The sequence below is a fragment of the Anolis carolinensis genome, chromosome 1, assembly GCF_035594765.1.
Source record: "Anolis carolinensis isolate JA03-04 chromosome 1, rAnoCar3.1.pri, whole genome shotgun sequence".
In the NCBI taxonomy this organism is placed as follows: Eukaryota; Metazoa; Chordata; class Lepidosauria; order Squamata; family Dactyloidae; genus Anolis; species Anolis carolinensis.
The window spans coordinates 273867498-273887788 of record NC_085841.1 but is presented as its reverse complement, the minus strand read 5'-3'; the positions used below and the strand labels follow the sequence as shown (position 1 = coordinate 273887788).

Below are 20291 nucleotides of genomic sequence, written 5' to 3'. Positions count from 1 at the left end.
ATTCAGGATTATCTAACGCAGTTTGCCTTTTAGTAGACAATGTTTTTGTATTCTATGTTTTCAATACATTGCAATGTTTTGGTGCTAAATTCGCAAATACAGTAATTACTACATAGCGCATTGAACTGTTTTTCTGTCAAATTTGTTGTAAAACATGACATTTTGGTGCTTAATTTGATGTTTAATAGGCTTTTCCTTAATCCCTCCTTATTATCCAACTTATTCGCTTATCCAACGTTCTGCCGGCCTGGCCCGTTTATGTTGGATAAGTCAGACTCTACTGTACTCCATTTTGCCTACAATTAATTCAAAGCAGCATATATGCCTCTCTTCCCACCTACTTAATCCTCACAACAACTCTATGAAGTAGGCCAAGGCTGAGAGTACAGAGATAGCAAGACCCTCACAACCAAGAAACCCATATCACTGAGGGAAAATTGGTCATCTAGGCATTCTCCCCTGGATGTTACTATGAATTCCCCTTGGAGGACTTAGTAAATGTCTAGAGATGATATCACTCTAGGAATCTCTAGGTCCTCCAATGCAACCCCTATGATATGCTGGTAGTCATTTATTTTAATAGCATTCTGAATTATCTGTGGTTTCCAGGAGTGACGGTCCATCTGGGAACATATCCCTGGGGGATACCAAGATCTTATTGTAATTGATTAAAGTGGCTTAGTTTGAGGTTAAGGTGTGCTTAAATGTAACATACATTTTTGAGAAAGCTGTTAACTTTCTCAAAAACGTGTCATGCTAGATGACTAGGTTTTTTTTTTAAATAAAGTTACAAACTTGCTAGATGCACGGAATGCTGTGGATGTGGCATATCTCGGTTTCAGTAAGGCCTTTGACAAGGTTTCCCATGACATTCAAATAAGCTAGTAAAATGTAGTCTGGACAATGCTACTGTTAGGTGAATTGGGAATTGTTTAATTAACCAAACCCAAAGGATGCTTACCAATGGCTCCTCTTCATCTTGGAGAGAAGTGACCAGTAGGGTGCTGCAGGGTTCTGTTCTGGGCCCAGTGCTATTCACCATCTTTATCAATGGCTTGGACAATGGAATAGAGGGCATTCTTATCAAATTTTCAGATGACACCAAATTGGGAGGAATAGCTAATGCCCTTGAGCACAGGATCAGAAACCATTGTTTTTCATGTCAGGAGCGACTTGAGAAACTGCAAGTTGCTTCTGGTGTGAAATGACCTTAACAGATTAGAGAGCTAGGCCAAAAGTAACAAAATGACTTTCAACAGGGAGAAATGTATGACACTACACTTAGGCAATAAAAATGAAATGGAAAGATACAGGATGGGTGGCATGTCGCTTGAAAGGGATCTACGAATCTTAATAGACCGCAAGCTGAACATGAACAACCTTGTGATGCAGCAGCTTAAAACGTAAATGAAATTCTGGGTTTCATCAACAGGAGTATAGTGTCTGGGTCAAGGGAAGTAATAGGTTCTTCTGCTTTGGTCAGACCTCACCTGGAATACTGTGTCCAGTTCTGCGCACCACAGTTCAAGAATATTGACAAGCTGGAACACGTCTAGAGAAGGGCAACCAGATAGATTAGGAAGCCAAACCCTTTGATGAGCAGCATAGGGAGCTGAAGAAAGGAGGTTGATAGGGGACTTGATAACCCCGTTTAGAAGGCTTGGGTTCCAGTTCTTTGATAATTTTGGTTGCTCTTCTTGCGCTAGCTTGTCAATATATTTTTTGAATTGTGGTGGCTATCAAGTTGTTAATCTCCCCACCAGCACCTCCTTCTGGGCATTTCCCCACCTGCATGCCAGCACATACCTCCCACATCCTGGGAAATGACTTTCAGCTATTTTTCTGAGAAAAAGAGGGGCTGGAAACAGAAACTCCACCCCATAATGTCTGGGGTGAGGGGACGAGTTGTTAAGCTACTTTTAACCTCTTCCAGTCTTTGTGGCACAGTCATTTTTACCATGCACTTAAGAGGGCAGCTAACCTACTTTTGTTTTTTCTTCGTGTACTCTGTGAATGCACACTAATGGAGAGGCTGCGCCTGCGCAGGTCCCAACGGAAACTCTTCCCAAGCTGAAGTTTAAATTTTGGCGGTAGCCACGCCCCTCCGTCCCCGGAGGACATATAAGGCAGCCCTCGGCGTGTCCTCCTCAGTTCCTTTTTTTCCGCCGCAAGGTTCACTTCGGATTCTCATGTCTACGACTCGCTTCAAGCGCTGCACTCAGTGTGCCGCTAAAATTCCTGACTCCGACGGCCACGCCAAGTGCCTCTACTGCCTCGGAGAAGCACATGTCGTCGGTACCTGCCGTTTCTGCCTGGCCCTAACGGCCCAGGCTCGAAAAAATAGAGCCGCGAGGCTTAGAGCGGCGCTCTACGAAAAATCGCTCGCTCCTGAACCCGCTCCGTCGACTTCGGGCACGAAGTCGCCGCTTAACCCAGAATCGATGTCGTCTTCAGCGGCTAAAGCCCCTTCGGTCTCGTCTAAGGCGTCCAGAGCCTCCAGGTCGTCCAAGGCCGCTAAACCACCGTGCACTCTCACCACGGCCACGGTGTCGACACGTTCTGGTCGGGTCGGTCCTTCCTCGACGTCGAGCTCGGTAGCTTCCGTTTCCTCGGCTCGATCCCAGCTCGGGGCTCCTCCATCGACCTCCGCGATGAAGATCGCCTTTAAAAGGGCTCATGAGGAAGCTCGTCGGACCCAATCCGACTCAGCAATGATCCCTCCCACACCGGGTAAATCCCTGAGGGTTCCATCAAAACAACCGCTCGCTAAGAAGAGGGCAACCCAACGCTCTTCCTCTTCTGCCTCCTCCAAGATGGATGTCCCTTCTTCGGCAACTTCTTCTAGAAGGTCTTCTCCGATCGCTCCCGCTCAGCGACCTCGCCAGCCTTCTCCTCACCAACTCTCGGACGGCGAGTTGCAGGACTCACCCCACCACTCCACTCAGACAGTGGTCAGGGTCCCATCTCCTCGACCTGCTGCTTCTCATCGTTCATCTCGTCAGCAGCTTTTTCCCCCGACCTCGACACCGGAACGGGGTAGACAAACCACTCGCCTGGCTCGAGCGGTCCAGGCTTCGGCCTCCAAACAAACTCGGCTGCAGATAGCTCCTGCTCTTGAGGCGGTGCCGCCACCAGAGACTGTGTTGTCATCTCCCCCCCAGTCCCCTCAAGGGGCTGGGGACGATGAGATAGAAATTGATCGCCCGGATTCTGCTCTCTCGGCCTCGGTGGTATCCTTAGGCCTCGATCTCTCTCCTCCCCATGATGCCTATGAGGTGGATCCTCCTTCGCCTACCGACAACATTCGGGCTTTCTCCGAGCAAATGATTAGAATGGCTGATGCCCTGGGTTTAGAAATTAAACAGACTTCCAAAGCAGTAACTGACCCGGTTTTCAAACGGGTCCAAGCCCAGGCCCCTCCAGCCACGCTGTTGCCGTTCTTACCCTATCTCCTCGATGTTATCCAATCTTCGTGGAAAACCCCCTCCTCGATCCCCCCTACCTCGAAGAGAATCGAGTCTTGGTATCGTACGGATGACGACACCTTAGAATGGCTTAAACACCACCCCGACCCGAATTCCATGGTCGTGAAGGCCTCTCAGTCCTCCGGTCGTGAATCCACTACCCCTGCAGACAGAGAGGGTAAAAGGTTCGACGCGGTCGGCAGAAAGCTCTACTCCGGAGCCCTTCTACTTTGTAGAATGGCGAACTATGGGGCCTGTATGGGGGCATACCAGCAGATCCTCTGGGAAAAAGCTCAGCCCTTCTTCGCGAAGTTGTCCGACGAAGACCGGTCGGTCATGTCCACCCTCCAACAAGAGGCCGATTCCTTAGCGCATCATCAAATCCAGATGGCTAAGCATACTGGCGACACGGCCGGCAAGATGATCGCCCACGCCATTGCCATTCGCCGCCACGCCTGGCTGAGATCTTCCGGCTTATCTTCTTCCTCGAGGCAGGTCATCGAGGACCTCCCCTTCGACGCCATGGGCCTCTTTAATGCTGGCACCGATGACAAACTTAAAACCAACCATGACTTTAAAGTTCTAGCCACTAAATGCGGCGATCAACCCCAGGCTCACCGCACCAAGTGGTTTCCTCAACGCTTTCGACGCTTCCCGCCTCCTTCTTACCGCCAGCAATCTTTCAGACGTCCCTCGGTATCGAACAACCAAAATCGCCAACAGCCCCGTCGGGCCGCACAACCTCAAAGACAACGCGGCCGGGTCACCCCCACCGCTGGTCAACCTATCCGGCGTTCCTGACGCCATCTCTCCTTCCAAAGACTCTTTCTCCGGTACCGATGTCGTTCTCACTCCTCCGCACCCCTCTCCTCCACCAAATCAACCTCATGGTCTCTTTATAGACCGCCTGGCTCCCTTCTTTCACCGGTGGAAATCTATTACTTCAGATGCCTGGGTTCTAAAAATTGTCCAAGAAGGCTATGCCTTAGAATTCGAAGAACTCCCTCCCACCGGTCAGGTCCTTCTCTCCAACCCCTCTCAAGAAATTCTCGCAGAGGTCGACGCTCTCCTCGCCAAAGGGGCTATTCGGCCTTCTCCATCGGCACAGGACCCTCAAAGCTTCTTCTCCAGGTACTTTACGGTCCCGAAGAGGGGTGGGGGCCTCCGCCCAATTCTAGACTTACGCATGCTCAATGTCTTCATACGCCCAACCAAGTTCAGGATGGTCTCCATCGCCTCCATCCTCCCGATGCTTCACCGCGGAGACTACTTCGTGTCTATAGACCTCCGAGACGCCTATTTCCACGTGGCGATTCGAGAAAACCACAGGCGCTTCCTCTCTTTCAAGATCCTCGACCAAACCTACCAGTTCACCGTTTTACCCTTTGGCCTCGCTACCGCCCCAAGGGTCTTTACCAAAGTCGTCGCTGTCGTGGCTGCCCACCTCCGGCTCCAGGGGATCACAGTTTTTCCCTATCTAGACGACTGGCTTCTGGTCGGATCCGACCCTGTCCTACTCCGTCGACACGTCGACTACACCCTCTCTCTTCTAGATTCTCTCGGTCTCCAACTAAACCACGACAAATCTCACCTCAACCCGTCGAACAAGATCCGTTTCATCGGCGCCCTGTTCGACTCAATCGCTCAGACTGTCTCGCTCCCGCTCGACAGGTTTCTAGCTCTCCGTCATCAAATCATCTTCTGCGAGACCCACCGAAGGGTTCGGGCTCGATCCATCCAAATACTGCTGGGCCACATGGCCTCCACAGTCCTCACGACCCCGTTCGCCAGGCTCCGTCTCCGGTCCCTGCAGAGGTGGTTCATAGATGTTTTCAAGCCATTTCGCCACCCCAACTCGAGGTTTCTCTCGATCCCGCCTCATGTTCGTCGGTCGCTTCTCTGGTGGAAGTCCCTCTCCAACGTCTGCAGGGGTCTTCCGTTTCACTCGGTTCCTCCCTCGATCACCATAACCACAGACTCATCCAATTTCGGCTGGGGAGCCCACATGAAGGGCCTCACTGTTCGGGGCCTCTGGTCTCCCTCCGAGAAGGCCAATCACATAAACTTTCTCGAACTCCTTGCTATCTTCAAGGCTCTGAAAGCCTTCTCCCGCCTGATCTCCCAAAGATCTGTCCTCGTACAGTCAGACAACACAGTAGCAGTATTCTACATCAACAAACAGGGCGGCACGGGCTCAAGGAAGCTGATGCTTCTCTCCTCCCAGCTGTGGCATTGGTGCATAGCCCACAACATCCAAATCTCGGCGACTCACCTTCCCGGGATCCACAACGACTTGGCAGATGCCCTCAGCAGAATGACGACTTCCTCCCACGAGTGGATGCTCGACCCCGAGACTCTTCTTTCTCTCTTTCTCAAATGGGGTTTCCCCACCCTAGACCTCTTCGCTTCTCCCCAGAACGCTCAGCTGCCTCGGTACGGGGCAAGACTTCTCCCGTCCTCCTCTCCAGGCTGCCTGGGAGACGCCTTCCTTCTCGACTGGTCGGCGGAACCAATCTATCTCTTTCCGCCTTTTCCTCTGATACCGAAGGTCCTCCAGAAGCTCCGGTCGGTACCGATGTCGGCGATCCTGATAGCGCCAGCCTGGCCTCGTCAACCGTGGTTCCCGGCTCTTCTTCGTCTTTCCAAGGCGACCTTCTTCACTCTGCCTCTCCTACCACACCTCTTATCCAGAGAAAACGGCCAGATTCTGCATCCGGATCTCCCCTCTCTACATCTCACTGCTTGGAGGATTCTCGCCTGACCTCCCTCCCGCAGAACTTACAAGAGGTCCTCCGCGCAGCTCACAAGCCGGCTACAACCAGGGCCTACACTTATAAAGTCTCTCGCTTTCGTTCCTTTCTTCGCTCCCGAGGGATCACTGCTTTCCCAACCTCGGTACCGATTGTGCTGGACTTCCTTATGTCTCTAGCAGAACAAAAGCTTTCTCTTGCCTCTATGAAATCTTACCTGGCCGCTCTATCCTGGTGCTTTCAACAGCATGGTAGACCATCATTGTTTTCCGATCACCTCGTCAAGACCTTCTTAAAGGGATACAACAACATCTGCCCACCGGCCCAACCTCCTACCCCGGGCTGGAACCTCGAGCTTGTCCTTTCCCAGCTCACTGCTTCTCCCTTTGAACCTTTGGCCTCGACCGACCTACGTCTCCTTTCTTGGAAAGTTGCCTTCTTGGTGGCCATAACCTCAGCGCGCAGACCCTCGGAGCTGGCGGCCCTTCGGGTTGATGAACCCTACCTCCGTTTTCATCACGACCGCGCCGTTCTCCGTCCGGACATCACCTTCCTCCCCAAGGTGGTCTCGGCCTTTCACCTTAACCAGGACATTGTCCTTCCCGCCTTCTTCCCGGACCCCTCGTCTTCCCTTGAGCGGAGACTGCACCTCCTTGATGTGCGTAGAGCACTTCTCTTCTACCGGGACCGTACTAAGGACATTCGAAAGACCCCAAAACTTTTTGTGGCCCATGCTCCGGATAAACTGGGCAATCCCATTTCTTCACAGAGACTGTCCCATTGGATTGCCCAGGCCATTGAACTGGCCTATGAACTAGCCAAACGACCTCCCCCCCCGTCGGTTCGCCCGCGTTCGACAAGAGGTCTCTCCACGTCGACTGCCTTCCTAAGGGGCATTCCACTGGACTCTATTTGCAGAGCAGCAATCTGGTCCAACCCCCTTACATTTGTGTCTCACTATAGGGTAGACCAAAGGACTTTGAAGGACTCAGCCTTTGCTAGAGCAGTTTTATCTTCTTGCTTGTCCTAAACCTTCTGCTCTTATGACTTCTCTGTGGCTGCCCCTTCTTCTCAGGTGCCTTTCTTCATTGTTTTTTCTCCTGTTCAGTACATGTTTGCACTGTTCTCTGACAATTTGTGCCTTATTTGTTGCTACCTTCTCCCTTGGAGAATGATGTTCCTGCCTACACATGTACTCTTACAAGGGTTATATCATGCCTTACCGGTCTGTTCTCGGTACTTGGTGTGTATTGATGCAATACTTTATTGGGTCCTCGGACCATGGTTTTTTCATGTTTTTCATATTTTTCATGTCTAATAAACATATGTTTGGACAGTTTCTCGTTGTCAGGGTTTGCTTAGCCCGCCTCCGAGACCTAAGCTTGCTAGTCTCCATTAGTGTGCATTCACAGAGTACACGAAGAAAAAGGACAGGTTGCTTACCTGTAACCATGTTTCTTCGAGTGTACTCTGTGAATTCACACAAGCCCGCCCTTCCTTCCCCTCTGGCAAACCCTCTTCCTTTCTCGTTGCCTTAGCGGCGTAGGAACTGAGGAGGACACGCCGAGGGCTGCCTTATATGCCCTCCGGGGACGGAGGGGCGTGGCTACCGCCAAAATTTAAACTTCAGCTTGGGAAGAGTTTCCGTTGGGACCTGCGCAGGCGCAGCCTCTCCATTAGTGTGAATTCACAGAGTACACTCGAAGAAACATGGTTACAGGTAAGCAACCTGTCCTTCTCTTGGGTGTTTTCAGGACTTTGAAAGTTTGACATCTTTGTTAGTGACCAACAAGCTGGATATTAGCCCAATAAAATGGACACAATATGCATCTAAAAGATAAATATAACTTATTCTTATTATTTATAACCCTATCTTATGTGGAGAAGAAAAAGGGGAGAAATGTAGAGCACCCAAATGTGGAAAAAACATACTAACTGCATGTCAAGATGCCAACAGAAAACACACATTTTACCCAATGTGGCCTGTCTTCTGCCAGCACACCACTGAATCCATCATCTGAACATTGTTGGCCTCAACCACAGCCAGGTGTTCGTTCCCCTTAGCATTTTGTTTTGTAACCGCATGTAATGCTACTTTAATATTTCTTTTAAAAAGTCACTAGAATGTCTTCACTCAAGCCAGCTAGGTGGCACAGCATTGGTCAAAGGTCATACTAAAGATGACAGGATTTTGGTGTGAGTGTGATTACTGAACTGTTTACATTATGTGGTAAAGGGACCTTTTTAAGTCCATCCTTTTGGAGACAACCTGGGGAAAGTCAGTCAACTTCTTGTAAAGGTGCTTGCTTGGCACAGAGAGATCATTTGCCTCCTGAGGCCTCTGTTCCTTCCAATGGGGGCCAAGAGGAAGAAAACCTCTTCCTTTCCAGGGATGGCTGACCTCCTGTAGTGGCACTGTAATGGTAGTTTCCCTCTCTGCAGAATGGGTCATATCAAATTCTGTAATTTTGGCCGCAAAACCTGCCCTTGACTTATACGTGGGGTCAGCTAATACATGAGTATCTACAAGAAAAGATAAATGAAATATCTCAGGAGCTATTCTGTGAAAAGACCACAGCTGTATACGGGTAAACGAACCTCAACTTGAAGACAGCCTCCTAACTATGTAACCTCTTGCCTGTTGTATACTTTAAAAAATGTGCACATTTTAATGACATATGAGCTTGGCTTGTTAAGGTATTATACAAAAGGATTTTGGAACAGAAAGTTGCATGAATATTGTTAGTCATATGAACACATCGAAAGGGTGTTACAGTGATAGTCAAAGCAACTCAGGAAATACTATCTCAAAAATTCTATATAAATAGAAGAAACTCCATGAACTGGGAAAGAAACAGCTGAGTATTTTATATGCACCTTTTATTAAGCTGCCAGTGACACACACGCATTATGCACACACACTCATATAGTGCCATTGGAAATATGTTTCCTACCACTTCAAGTTAGGTCAAACCTTTTCCTCTCAGGGAACAACATTTGTTGCTTTTCTGAGAGTGAGATAACCCATAACAACATCTGAAGGAAGCATTCGAATGTAGGCAAATTCCTCTGTGGTACTAAATCGCAGTTTGCTCTGTGGATCAGTATAATTGGCAGGAAGTCCTGAAATATCAGAGTATTTTTTGTGTGGCTTAAAAGAAGGAGGAGCATCAATACTGAAGTAGTTTGGATCATCAACCTGCCATGGTAACGTCCTTTCTGATGCAAGGATTTGCTTCAGATTTTTCCAGGTTCTGTTCTTCTTACCAGCTGCAGCTCCACCAATGCCAGAATGAATGAAGCTTGGAGCCTTAAATGGCAATGGTTTGCTAGTAGTCTCTACTGCTACTGTGCTTGAATCAGTGTTCAATGTTTTATTTTCATTTGTCTCTGTACTTGTGCTCTGAAAGAAACTTCCACCACCACCTAACACTGTCAACCGCTTTTTCTTACTGGAGCTGCCATTCCCAGGACTGGAGGGCCGCTTTTTACCACGCGCCACTGAAGCTCCTGTCCCAGGAGGGGCAGTAGGCAAGGGGCTTGGTGGTATCGCTGTGGCTGATGGAGAAACAGCAGCAGGGTTTAAGGTTGCCATAATATCAGTAGTTTCCGAGATTATTCTTTCATCTATTCCTTTACAGGAAATTCACACCTGATGAAAGGGGGGAGGGGGGAAGAGATATTATTATGCTTATATAGCAGTGCACAAATCGCTAGCCTGTAATTAAACACATTTAAGTTTTCCTGTTCTGCTTTAATTACTTTTAGCTGTTCAAATCAAGTTAACTTTTCAGATACCAGATAAAACGAATTGCCTGGTCTTATGAAACTCTTTATCACTGCCAAGAGCATTAAAACGGTTACTAACACACAAGATGCCTTTCTTTAATAGCTGTGGCATTTTAAAACAATCAACATGTGACTCAATAACAACAAGTATTTGAGAACACTTTAAATAGGGTTCAAAGAGATTTTGCGAAGTACAATCAGAGGGTTTCAGATGCTATCCATAGAAGTGCCTGGGTTAGCACAATATTATGTTACACTTTCAATCAAGGGACAAATCTCGAAACCTCTGTTGGTAAAACAGATGTATTTATTGGTTAATGGATATTTTTTAAAGATATGGCAACAACGTGGCATGAGTTTCTCCAAATATTAAGACAAAACCTTCTATTTATAGACAAAAGTGAAGGGTGGTAGGAAGTGAAGATTAATAGTATCTGGAGGTTTGCACTTTGCCAAGTTTTTGCAGGACTTTGCAGAAAAAAATGGAACTGATGTACATACTTCTGGAGATCTATCTAAATGTTAAAGCTTTTTACAGTGATACTGACAATATTAATAAGTAAGGACAGTTTTACATAGAACACTTAAACGATTAAGTCACTGTCAGGGATTTTAGTAAGACAGAAAATCCAGTTGTCAATATTGCCCCTTCAAAAATGTATAACAAAATTGGGAAGACAGTGGAATGCTGTCCATACATTTTAATATTGTTTAGAATAACCCAGTCTTATGTTTTTTGCCTGCATCTAGCAAATATATTGCTTCAACAAGAGGGGCTAATTAAACTTAATTTCAAGCACAATTCGGAGTCATCTGTTCACAAATACTGTTTATCTGGTATTACCTTTTGCTTCAATTTACAAGCCTTTCCGGCCTACATTTCCAAAAGAAACAGGATGGCTAAACAAAAAGAAACAGTGGAGTTCTTGTCTGGATTATATTAAATAATATTTCAATAATATTCTTGAAGTCTTTACTAATCAGCATGGTTTTTTTTAAAAAGAACCCATGCTTGTCCTTTTTGCCTTCCTTTTAAGAGCATGAGGCATGTGTTCTGGGGCTATTTTGCCTCTCAGCACCATTGTTGGTTCAGGAAGACTGATGTGAAGACTTGTGACTAACCCGGTGACTGACTCTGCTACTGAATAACCTAGTCAGTGAATAAAGGCGAGCAATTTCTCTCCGAGGACTATAGCACACTCCGATGATGGGTAACATCTAAATGTGACTCTAGTCTCGGTATATAGGATCCTCATTCACATTGACTTGCATCATAATAGATACATTCCATTTGAAATAATGTGTTTTAGGCAACATGTTATTGTTTGCTTCCACTATAAATGAAAATGTAATGTTCACTCTTAATATCATAATGGAGGTTCATGTTCTTGAAAAAAAAATACTGACCTGGCAAATGTGCTCTTGGTATGCCATTGAATTGTCTCAGCACAATTTATTAGTTGTATTATGCTCTTCCAATATTATCCTGATCTTCCAGATATTTCATGTGTTTGTCTAAAAGTAACAAAAGCAATGAAAATATGTTGTACAGAAGTTCTTCAAAATACTGAAACTGTACTTCAGTGTGTATAAATGAAACCAAACTCACAAAGATGTCACTCATTTTTTAAAAATTAAGTAATTCAAAACTGTACTTAATCTACTTATAAAACTTTCAAAATGAGCAGAACAGCCTGCCAGAAGGAAGTGAGGAGGCATCAGTGTAGATGGCCAATAGAGCCATATAGCATGAGGAAAGCAACAGCAGGAAAAGCCTCAGTAATTTTTGATAAGATTTCATTTACATTGACTAAAGATCATTATGAACTCTCTGGCTTTTCCATCAACTGCAGGCCTTCTGTCACTAACCGGGTGACTGGCTGCAACAAGCAAAACAGCCAGTGAATAAAGGTCAGTTGTCACTATCCGAGTACCATAGCACACCACAATGACAGACAACACTGAGATGTGACTCTAGTCTCGTTTATTAGAGATAGGCAGTTTTGATTATTTGACTTGAATCAGGGCATGGAGTACTTTCGCGATCTGCTGAACTGAGGCTGCAATTACACTGTAGAACTGATGCTGTTTGGAACCACTTTGACTGCTCAATGCTGTAGAATCCTGGGAGTTCTAATTTGCAGAGGCACCAGCACTCTTTGGCAGAGAATCATGGCAGTTAAAAATGGTGCTAAACCACTTTGATTCAACAGTGTAGATGCACACAATCTGCAATAGAAGGCAGGTGCTCCTCCAGCCTCTTACAGCCTGAGCGCCTTCAGAAATGTTTCTTGCATCTCCATGTTTTCTTCAACCACAGAACGTGATGCTAGGCTAGAAAATATTTAAAAAGCAGTAATATTTGTTTTTCTTTTTTTACCTTTTCCTTCTGTCTTAAACATTTTGAACAAAACCGCGGGGGGGGGGGGGGGGTGTTTATTACAGTTCCACAAAGCACTCAGTTAACTACCCAGGATGAAGACTTGCCCTCATAAAGAAGAAATAGCAATCTCACTGTTATTTGATAACACTATGTAACATGATTTTTGTTCCTGGGTTATAAATATCATTTCCTAATTAGTTCTATCATTAAAACATGGAAAACGTTGATTAAACCACAAAAACTTTATTTTTGTGGGACATCCTGAAGCACATTTTGCTATAGTTTTTAATGACTATCTTAGAAAGTCTCAACCACTTCAACATGTTGTCAAAGTCTTTCATGGCAGGCATCACTGGGTTGCTGTGAGTTTTTCAGGCTGTATGGCCATTTTCCAGAAGCATTCTCTCCTGACGTTTCGCCCACATCTATGGCAGGCAACTTCAGAGGTTGTGAGGTTAGACCGGAAAACTCACAGCAACCCACTTCAACACAGCTTGTAGCAGCCACAAAAACGAAGTTTCTGGAACTACTTTCAAAGTAAGTACCACACTATTAACCAGGAAATAACACTTTCAAACCAGGAACAGAAAGTTGTTCAAATATTGTTACATAGTGTAATAGTATACACATTTTAAAGGCCGCTCCCTCGTACTCACCCTCTCAGCAATGGAAAGAAAAGAAGGAAAAGGAAAGTTGAAAAACCTCCCGAATGTTCCTGAGGGGCGGGGATTTAATTGAAACAGGAAGTGGCGACTGAATTTCCGATTGCAAGGATGAACCGCTTTAGGCCGCCATCTTGGTGATCCCTCCGGCTGTAGTGTACCGGAAGTGCTGCTGCATAACTCCACCTCTCTCCTCCCAGGAGTTGGCGTTACTCTGCTCAGTCAGAAAGGGATTCCGCAAACTAGTCTTTCTGGTTTTTGGACTTCAATTCCCAGAAGCCCGGAACTTTTGTCTGCTTGAAGTAGGTGTGAATGTTGTAGTTGGCCACCTTTGTTCGGAGGTGTTAGCTGGCCCTGATTGTTTCATATCTGGAATTCCTGTTTTCTGAGTGTTGCTATTTACTGATTTTAGAGGCTTTTAAAAAAAATACTGGTAGCCAGATTTTGTTCACCTTGTTCATCTTCATGGTTTCCACCTTTCTGTTGAAATTGTCCACAGGCTTGTGGATTTCAATGGCTTCTCAGAACAGTAAATAAAGAACACCACTCAGAAAACAGAGGAATTCCAGACATGAATCGATCAGGGCCACCTAACACCTCCCAACAACGGATCCCACAGGCAGTAAGCAGCCAAACCTTGAAATTGAAAGGCTATTTAATGCTAATCACGGGGGCCAATTGCAACATTCACACTTTCCTCAAACAGACAAAGAGTTCTTTCTCCCAGCCTGGGCATTCCACAGATATATATATAAAACCCACTTGACCAGTTTCCAATATACCTCACAACCTCTGAGGATGCCTTTCATAGATGTGGGCAAAATGTCAGCAGAGAATGCTTCTGGAACATGGTCAGACAGCCCGGAAAACTCACAGCAACCCAGTGATTCCGGCCATGAAAGCCTTTGACAACAAACCTGGTATTGTAAGCATTATATCCGAGGGAGGAAATTTGCAAAGCACCTTGCCTAAGAAAACCCAAGAAAGATTGCATCCGGAACATGGCCATACAGCCCGGAAAACTCAAAGCAACCCAATACTTGGTTTCCCATGCAACTACTGATCTGGGCTGGAACGGCTTTGCTTGCCAAGAACGACAACAACGCGACGAAAGGAAGTCCCTGCGTTTTCTCCCCCTAGAACATTCCCTCAGAGGATTTCAGCCCCTCCCCCCGGGATCTGAATAGGACCCGGAAATGAGACACGTGATTTATGTCCCCGCCTCCTCGTGATTGGGATATCGCGAGGTCTCCGGGCACTTTGAGAAATCTCGCGAGGAGGGCCTTCCTTTTCCTCTTTCCCTGTGGCCGGGCAAGATGGTAGGTGCAAGGGCGGCGTGGCGGGAGGCGAGAGCCGGGTGCTGTCTTGTGCCGGGCGGTGGTTCGGCCCTCTGGCAGTCCTTCCGCCGATGGAGCGGGGGGAGGGGGGAGCGCTTTGGAGCCCCCTGGGGAGGGCCTTCTTCCCCCCACGCCCGATGGAAGGGGAGGCCGGCGGAGCGACGCAAAGACGTCTCAGGCCTGGCCCACGTGCGGAGAGGCGCCTTAAAATGGCCCAGCTGCAACATGCACGGCCAAGCCTTAGGAGAATGTGTCCCTTCTGATCCGCGTTGGGCTCGTCCACACTATTAGATCAATTAAGTTTGGCACACTTTTAAGTGCCAGGTCTCAATAGACCCTATGAGAGTTGTAGTTTTGCAATGGCTATACCCCGGGCATAGGCAAACTTAGGCCCTTCAGCTAACTTCCAGGCTGAAGAAAACCAATATTACACCTGTGTCTACATCCAGGCATCTGAAAATGTTGGCCCTCCAGATGTTTAGGACTCCCTCAACTCCCACAATTCTTAACAGCCTCAGACCCTTTCCTTTTTCCCCTTAGTAGCTTAAGCGGCCGAGGGGGGGGGGGGGAGAAAGGGGCCTGAGGCTGTTAGGAATTGTGGGAGTTGAAGTCCCAAACACCTGGAGGGCCGAGGTTTCTCCATGCCTGCAATAACCTTATTTGCCAACGATCGCTGCTTCCTCACCAAACTACAAACCTTAGGATCCTGTAGGCTTGATCTGTAGCAATTAACATAGGGTCAGATTGTATGGATTTGACAATGTACACTAGGCATGGGCAAACATTAGCCCTCCGTGCGTTTTGGACTTCAGCGCCCACAATTCCTAGCAGCCTACTGGTTGTGCAGGCCTGCCCTGAATCTTAAACCAGGATGGAGCTTCTAAAAAAATCAGCTATTCAACAGAAATTAGCTATGCTTTCAGATTCTTGTGAAAGGTGTATTTAGCAACTTTGGTAGACTGAAATAGTAGTATGAAGTTTAAACATTAAGTTGAAACCTCAGGCCATAGGTCTGCCCATCCCCTGCAATAATACACTCCTATGTATACTGAGTATCTCTTATCTAGAAAAAGATGGGCTGCAATGGTGCAGCAGGTTAAATTGCTAAGTTGCTGATCGAAAGGTTGGTTCGAATCTGCGGACCAGGCGAGTGCCCATAGTTAGCCCCAGCTTCTGCCAGCCTAGCAGTGCGAAAACATGCAAGTTTGAGTAGATCAATAGGTACCACTTTGGCAGGAAGGTAATGGCTTTCCATGCAGTCATGCCATACCAGCCACATTACTTAGGAGATGTCTAGGGACAACACTGGCTCTTTGGCTTAGAAATGGAGATGAGCACTACCATCCAGAGTCGGACTCGGCAAAGCTTAATGTTAAGGGGAAACCTTTAACTTTACTATCTAGAATCTCAACATCCAAAATATTACTACATCCAAAATTGTCCACACTGGTGAGTGAAATAGCAATACTTTGGTGTTCTGATGTCTCAAAGTACACCAAGTTTGTTCCGTTCACAAATTTATTGCAAATATTGTATAGAAATACCTTGAAGCTATGTTTAGAGGGTGTACATATGAAACACAAATGAATGTTATATTAGGACTTGGGTTCCATTTCCAAGAGATTATATAATTCAGGTATTCCAAAATCCCAAACATTTCTATTTTGGATAAGGGATACTCAGTCTGTTGCACAGATGCAGGCTATCTAAGGCATTCTAAACTAAATACAGTATTTATTTATTTTTAAATCCTTTCAGGGTACGTCTAGACCAGACATGGGCAAACTTAGGTCCTTCAAGTGTTTTGGGCTTCAGCTCCCAGAAATTCCTGACTATTGGACAAGCTGTTCAGGGCTTCTGGGAATTGGAGGCCCAAACATCAGGAGGGCTGCATATTGTGCAGGTTTGGTTCAGAGTCTCTGAAATAATTAGGTTATCAGGCACGTGGTATGTTTGGGGATGATGTTATATAAGGGTATTGCCTATACGTTACAGTTCTGTTACCATCATAAATTTTCCTTTAAATGTATAACATGCAGAGAATGAGACCTTGAAAATCACACCTTACATTTGCTGTGTTTGCAGTCCCTTGGTCACTTGAGCTGTCCCTTTTTGTTTTTGGACACATAAACTACACTTCAAAATGTTCCACTGAAGTTTTTAAGTTTATGTGGTGGTGCTAGAATCTTCAGGGTGGAAGGAAACATTCTTGCGAGGGCAGAGTTCTTGTTGCAGTAACAGTGGTCTCATATTGCAAAATCCTTAGGTATACTTATGTTTCCTTTTCAAGTATATATAAAACCTCATAGAAAAACAAATGCACAGGGTTGTATAAGTAAACAAACCTGTTTAGAAATTTACTCAAGGGATTGGTAGCAGATGAGGTGAAACTAATTTCGCGGAGGAAGGTGTGTTTAAATTATTTAAACATTTAGATATCATGTTTAAAACGTAGTGTAATATCGATAACTGTAGTATAACGTAAGTTTTTCTCATGTAAAACTTTTTTTAAACATAAGTCTTGTATTTTAAGCCTTCCAGGCTGAGGAAGACCAGGAAACTTAGAGGCCATGTCAGTCACGGCCACGGTCGTATTGGTAAGTGCTAAGGATTTTATATTTCTGGGAATGTTGATTCTATGGAAATGGGCATGGTTCCTTCTGCAAGGGATGACATTTGGAATGAAAAGCTATAAAATATGTAATATTTTTGAATAATCCTTTACTGGTTTGACAATACAAAATGACACATATAATGTAATGTACTATAGCACAGTTATGAAATGTATAGATCAGTTCTATGCTTGTGTAATCGGAACCAAAATCCATTGTTAAAATAGCAAACAGGTAAATGGTTTTCCCATTGGAAAACATGAAGAAAACATGGTATCTTCACAAATGTGATCTCTCTTTAAAGTTTTACATCTCCAGTTCAAAGTGATTGATTATTTTTTGAAAAAATAATTCATGGAATTTTTAATCTTCTGTTCTATCAGTACACTAACTAAATGTTTTGTTAAGATAGGCATATCTCAGTTAATGAAGTAGATGTGTTCCTGGGCATTGCTTTTTTCACAGATGATTTGGTACCAGAGGCAAAAATAACATGGAAAGATTACAGAAATGTTTGATACTGCTTTTAATCATGCTTGTTGTGAGGACAGTATGTATCTGCATTAGGGAGAAAATTTAAGTACATTGGTTTGTTTTGTTTTACATTGATTTCACTTCTCGTAGGAAAACACAGGAAACATCCTGGAGGCCGAGGTAATGCTGGGGGCATGCACCACCACAGGATCAATTTTGACAAATAGTAAGCTTATTTTTTGTTGTACAGTTGTGATATATATTGTCATACTGTTTAATACAGTGACTAGATTCTTTTGTTTAAGCTTGTTCAAGGTGTGGGGCATTGTACAGTTTCTCTGGTGGATTTAAGTTAGTGGGGTTGATTTACTGCAGCTCTCATGTAAAGCTTGACATGAAACTATACATTTAAAGATTGCCGAGGCTAGAGTCACATCTAGGTATTGCCAGTTATCTTGGTGTGCTATAGTACTCGGAGAGAAACAGCTGACCTTTATTCACTGACTGTCCTCCGTAGTCCAGTCAGTTGCCTGGTTAGCAACAGTGTTTCAAATGGGGATCAGGTGGAAGACAAGGTTAATAGTTCTTCATATTTTGAAAACTAGTCAGCACTTGATATTTCTATCAAGTGTAGTGACCTGCTAGAATTATTGGGAGGAAATGCAGATTGATTGTAGTGTTTAAAACAAAAGATCTCAGCAGGCCATCAGTAATATTCTGAAAAGAAAATGCAATAATAAAAATACTTTATTATTTTATAGTGCAGGTTGTGCAGGCCTACTCTAGATAGTGATCACAGACTTTTAAAAGGTAGATTTTATTACAACCAGGCAGGATCCAGTGGTGGGTTTCAACTGAAAATGATGAAACTGGGAGGGTGGGTAGGGCTACAGTTGCCCTTCACCATTTTGAGTTCACATCACCTTCCAAAACTATCTCTGAAGTGCTGGGTAACATTTTGCAGGCATTTTTGAAGTGAAGTGAAGAGATACAAGATCTACCAGTGGAAATTGGATTCAGCCTTTTGTCAAGCAAAATGTTGTGTTTATTTCCACTGACTGCCATGGACTGCTATGTCCATGTGGCAGTCACACATTCAAAATGGCATTGAAACCAAGGGAAAAAAATCAAGAACTTACAGCTGTGTGCATGAGGCTCCTAGGCAAATAATAGTAAACCTGAGGTCACCAACTTAATACCGCTTTCCGAGATAGATAGATAGATAGATAGATAGATAGATAGATAGATTCTATCTAGTATAAAATGTTCATTCTTTTTGTGATCTTTAGCTAGGTAGTGATACAGATACATTTTGAGATTATTCAGACCATGACTTTATTTGACCTATGATTTTTTTTTCCTCCAGTCATCCTGGTTATTTTGGAAAAGTTGGTATGAGACATTACCACCTGAAAAAAAATCAGCACTTCTGCCCCACACTGAACTTGGATAAACTCTGGACGCTAGTTAGTGAGCAGACCAGGCTCAATTATGCCAAGAATCCAGCAGGATTGGCTCCAGTGATTGATGTTGTGCGTGCAGTAAGTGCAATGAATTCTTGCTTTCTAATTTGATTCTATAAATTATGACAAACCATTTAGTTGTCTAGTATCTTCATGCTTTAGAGTCTTCAGAGGTTAAGAATAAACTTGATAGCTAAAGTTGTTTTAAATATTCAGCAAAAGATTGCTGAAATTTAATATATATTCAGATGAAAGCTGTGTTATTTTTCTTCTTAGAATCATAGAATTGGAAGAGACTACAAGGACCATTCAGCCCAACTCATTGTGCAAGGAACATTACAGGAATCTGTTTTACCATCCTAGGGATGGAGGCCAAATTATTTACACTTCTGTTAGAACACATAGTATCACTCAAATTTCATTTCCATGTAATTTCTTTTTGCTCAACCAAGGAAACAGTCTACATTTGTGCCATTCAGTGACTGACACCCTTTTTAAGTGACTTCAGTCACGTGTGTAATTTTTTTTGTGGTTGTTGGCAGATGTTCGCATTCATCACAAGTGGTGATGTTACTGTAAGTACTAAGGAGTGGAGCCAACATGGTAGTGTGATACTATGTGTACTTTGTAAAAATTTAGTAAAGTTGTCCCTGCCTTAACTTTCATGGAAAACATTTTTCTAAACATTGGATCCTCAATGTGTCATCTACAAATGGAAGTGTTCCTTCCATTCAGAGCAGATTGCATTCAGCACAGCATCCTGATGGCACGTCCTTCCCCCTTTTCATTAATGGCAGGTTCATGAATGGAATTCAACTCAAGCTGCTTCCACCAGCAAGAGTAAAAATTGTCATTGAACCTGGATTGAGGGGACAAGATGATACACAGCAACTTATCATATGCTTTCTGCTGTCTTGATATAGTGATTGCATGCTAGTATATCCCAAACATCAGAATGTTCTATAAACACTCGAGAAACAAATGTTGCAACAGTGTTCATAGTTTCTGCTTATTTCTGAAACGCCATGTAGTTATGAAGATATAATTAATATAGAGTACTTCCAAACCCTTTGTCAATTTCTTCCATTTAGTACACCACAGATATCAGCTTCAAGAAACAAGAGTATATTCTTGTAGAATATGTGTTAACACTGCACTGCATTCTCTTTTCAGGGTTATTACAAAGTCCTGGGCAAGGGGAAGCTGCCAAAACAGCCTGTAATTGTGAAAGCAAAATTTTTCAGTAGAAGAGCAGAAGAGAAAATCAAAGGAGTTGGTGGTGCCTGCGTGTTAGTGGCATAAAAGATTTTTTTTATCTTGAATAAACAGGCATGAACAGTTTAATTTTGCTTTGTTT

The 20291-nt window shown here is 44.6% G+C and overlaps 2 protein-coding genes and 3 non-coding genes across 7 annotated transcripts; 2 read left to right on the top strand and 3 right to left on the bottom strand.

The window, feature by feature from the left end:
* Nucleotides 1–9077: 9077 nt before the first annotated feature.
* Nucleotides 9078–14217, bottom strand: ino80c (INO80 complex subunit C). 3 transcript variants are annotated; one of them, XM_008104385.1, is made up of 3 exons: nucleotides 14012–14217; nucleotides 11411–11518; nucleotides 9078–9866 (listed from the first exon to the last, which is right to left on the bottom strand). In XM_008104385.1, exon 3 carries the CDS (start codon nucleotides 9807–9809, stop codon nucleotides 9198–9200), a length of 612 nt encoding a protein of 203 aa, XP_008102592.1. In that variant the 5' UTR covers nucleotides 9810–9866; nucleotides 11411–11518; nucleotides 14012–14217; the 3' UTR covers nucleotides 9078–9197. The 3 variants fall into 3 exon arrangements, with proteins under 3 accessions (XP_008102592.1, XP_008102591.1, XP_008102589.1); XM_008104384.3 differs by having other exon boundaries at nucleotides 13966–14162; XM_008104382.3 differs by lacking the exon at nucleotides 14012–14217 and adding an exon at nucleotides 13043–13935.
* Nucleotides 11113–11244, bottom strand: LOC134295791 (small nucleolar RNA SNORA3/SNORA45 family). The gene has a single exon (XR_010002397.1). It is a non-coding gene; the product is annotated as a small nucleolar RNA SNORA3/SNORA45 family (small nucleolar RNA).
* Nucleotides 11860–11988, bottom strand: LOC134295793 (small nucleolar RNA SNORA3/SNORA45 family). Its single transcript, XR_010002399.1, has one exon. It is a non-coding gene; the product is annotated as a small nucleolar RNA SNORA3/SNORA45 family (small nucleolar RNA).
* Nucleotides 14218–14227: 10 nt separating the features above from the next.
* On the top strand, nucleotides 14228–20278 carry rpl27a (ribosomal protein L27a). Its single transcript, XM_003217191.4, has 5 exons — nucleotides 14228–14367; nucleotides 16919–16982; nucleotides 17622–17697; nucleotides 18838–19012; nucleotides 20108–20278. The coding sequence occupies exons 1-5, from the start codon at nucleotides 14365–14367 to the stop codon at nucleotides 20234–20236; spliced, it is 447 nt and encodes a 148-aa protein (XP_003217239.1). The 5' UTR covers nucleotides 14228–14364; the 3' UTR covers nucleotides 20237–20278.
* On the top strand, nucleotides 17889–18017 carry LOC134295792 (small nucleolar RNA SNORA3/SNORA45 family). The gene has a single exon (XR_010002398.1). It is a non-coding gene; the product is annotated as a small nucleolar RNA SNORA3/SNORA45 family (small nucleolar RNA).
* Nucleotides 20279–20291: the final 13 nt, after the last annotated feature.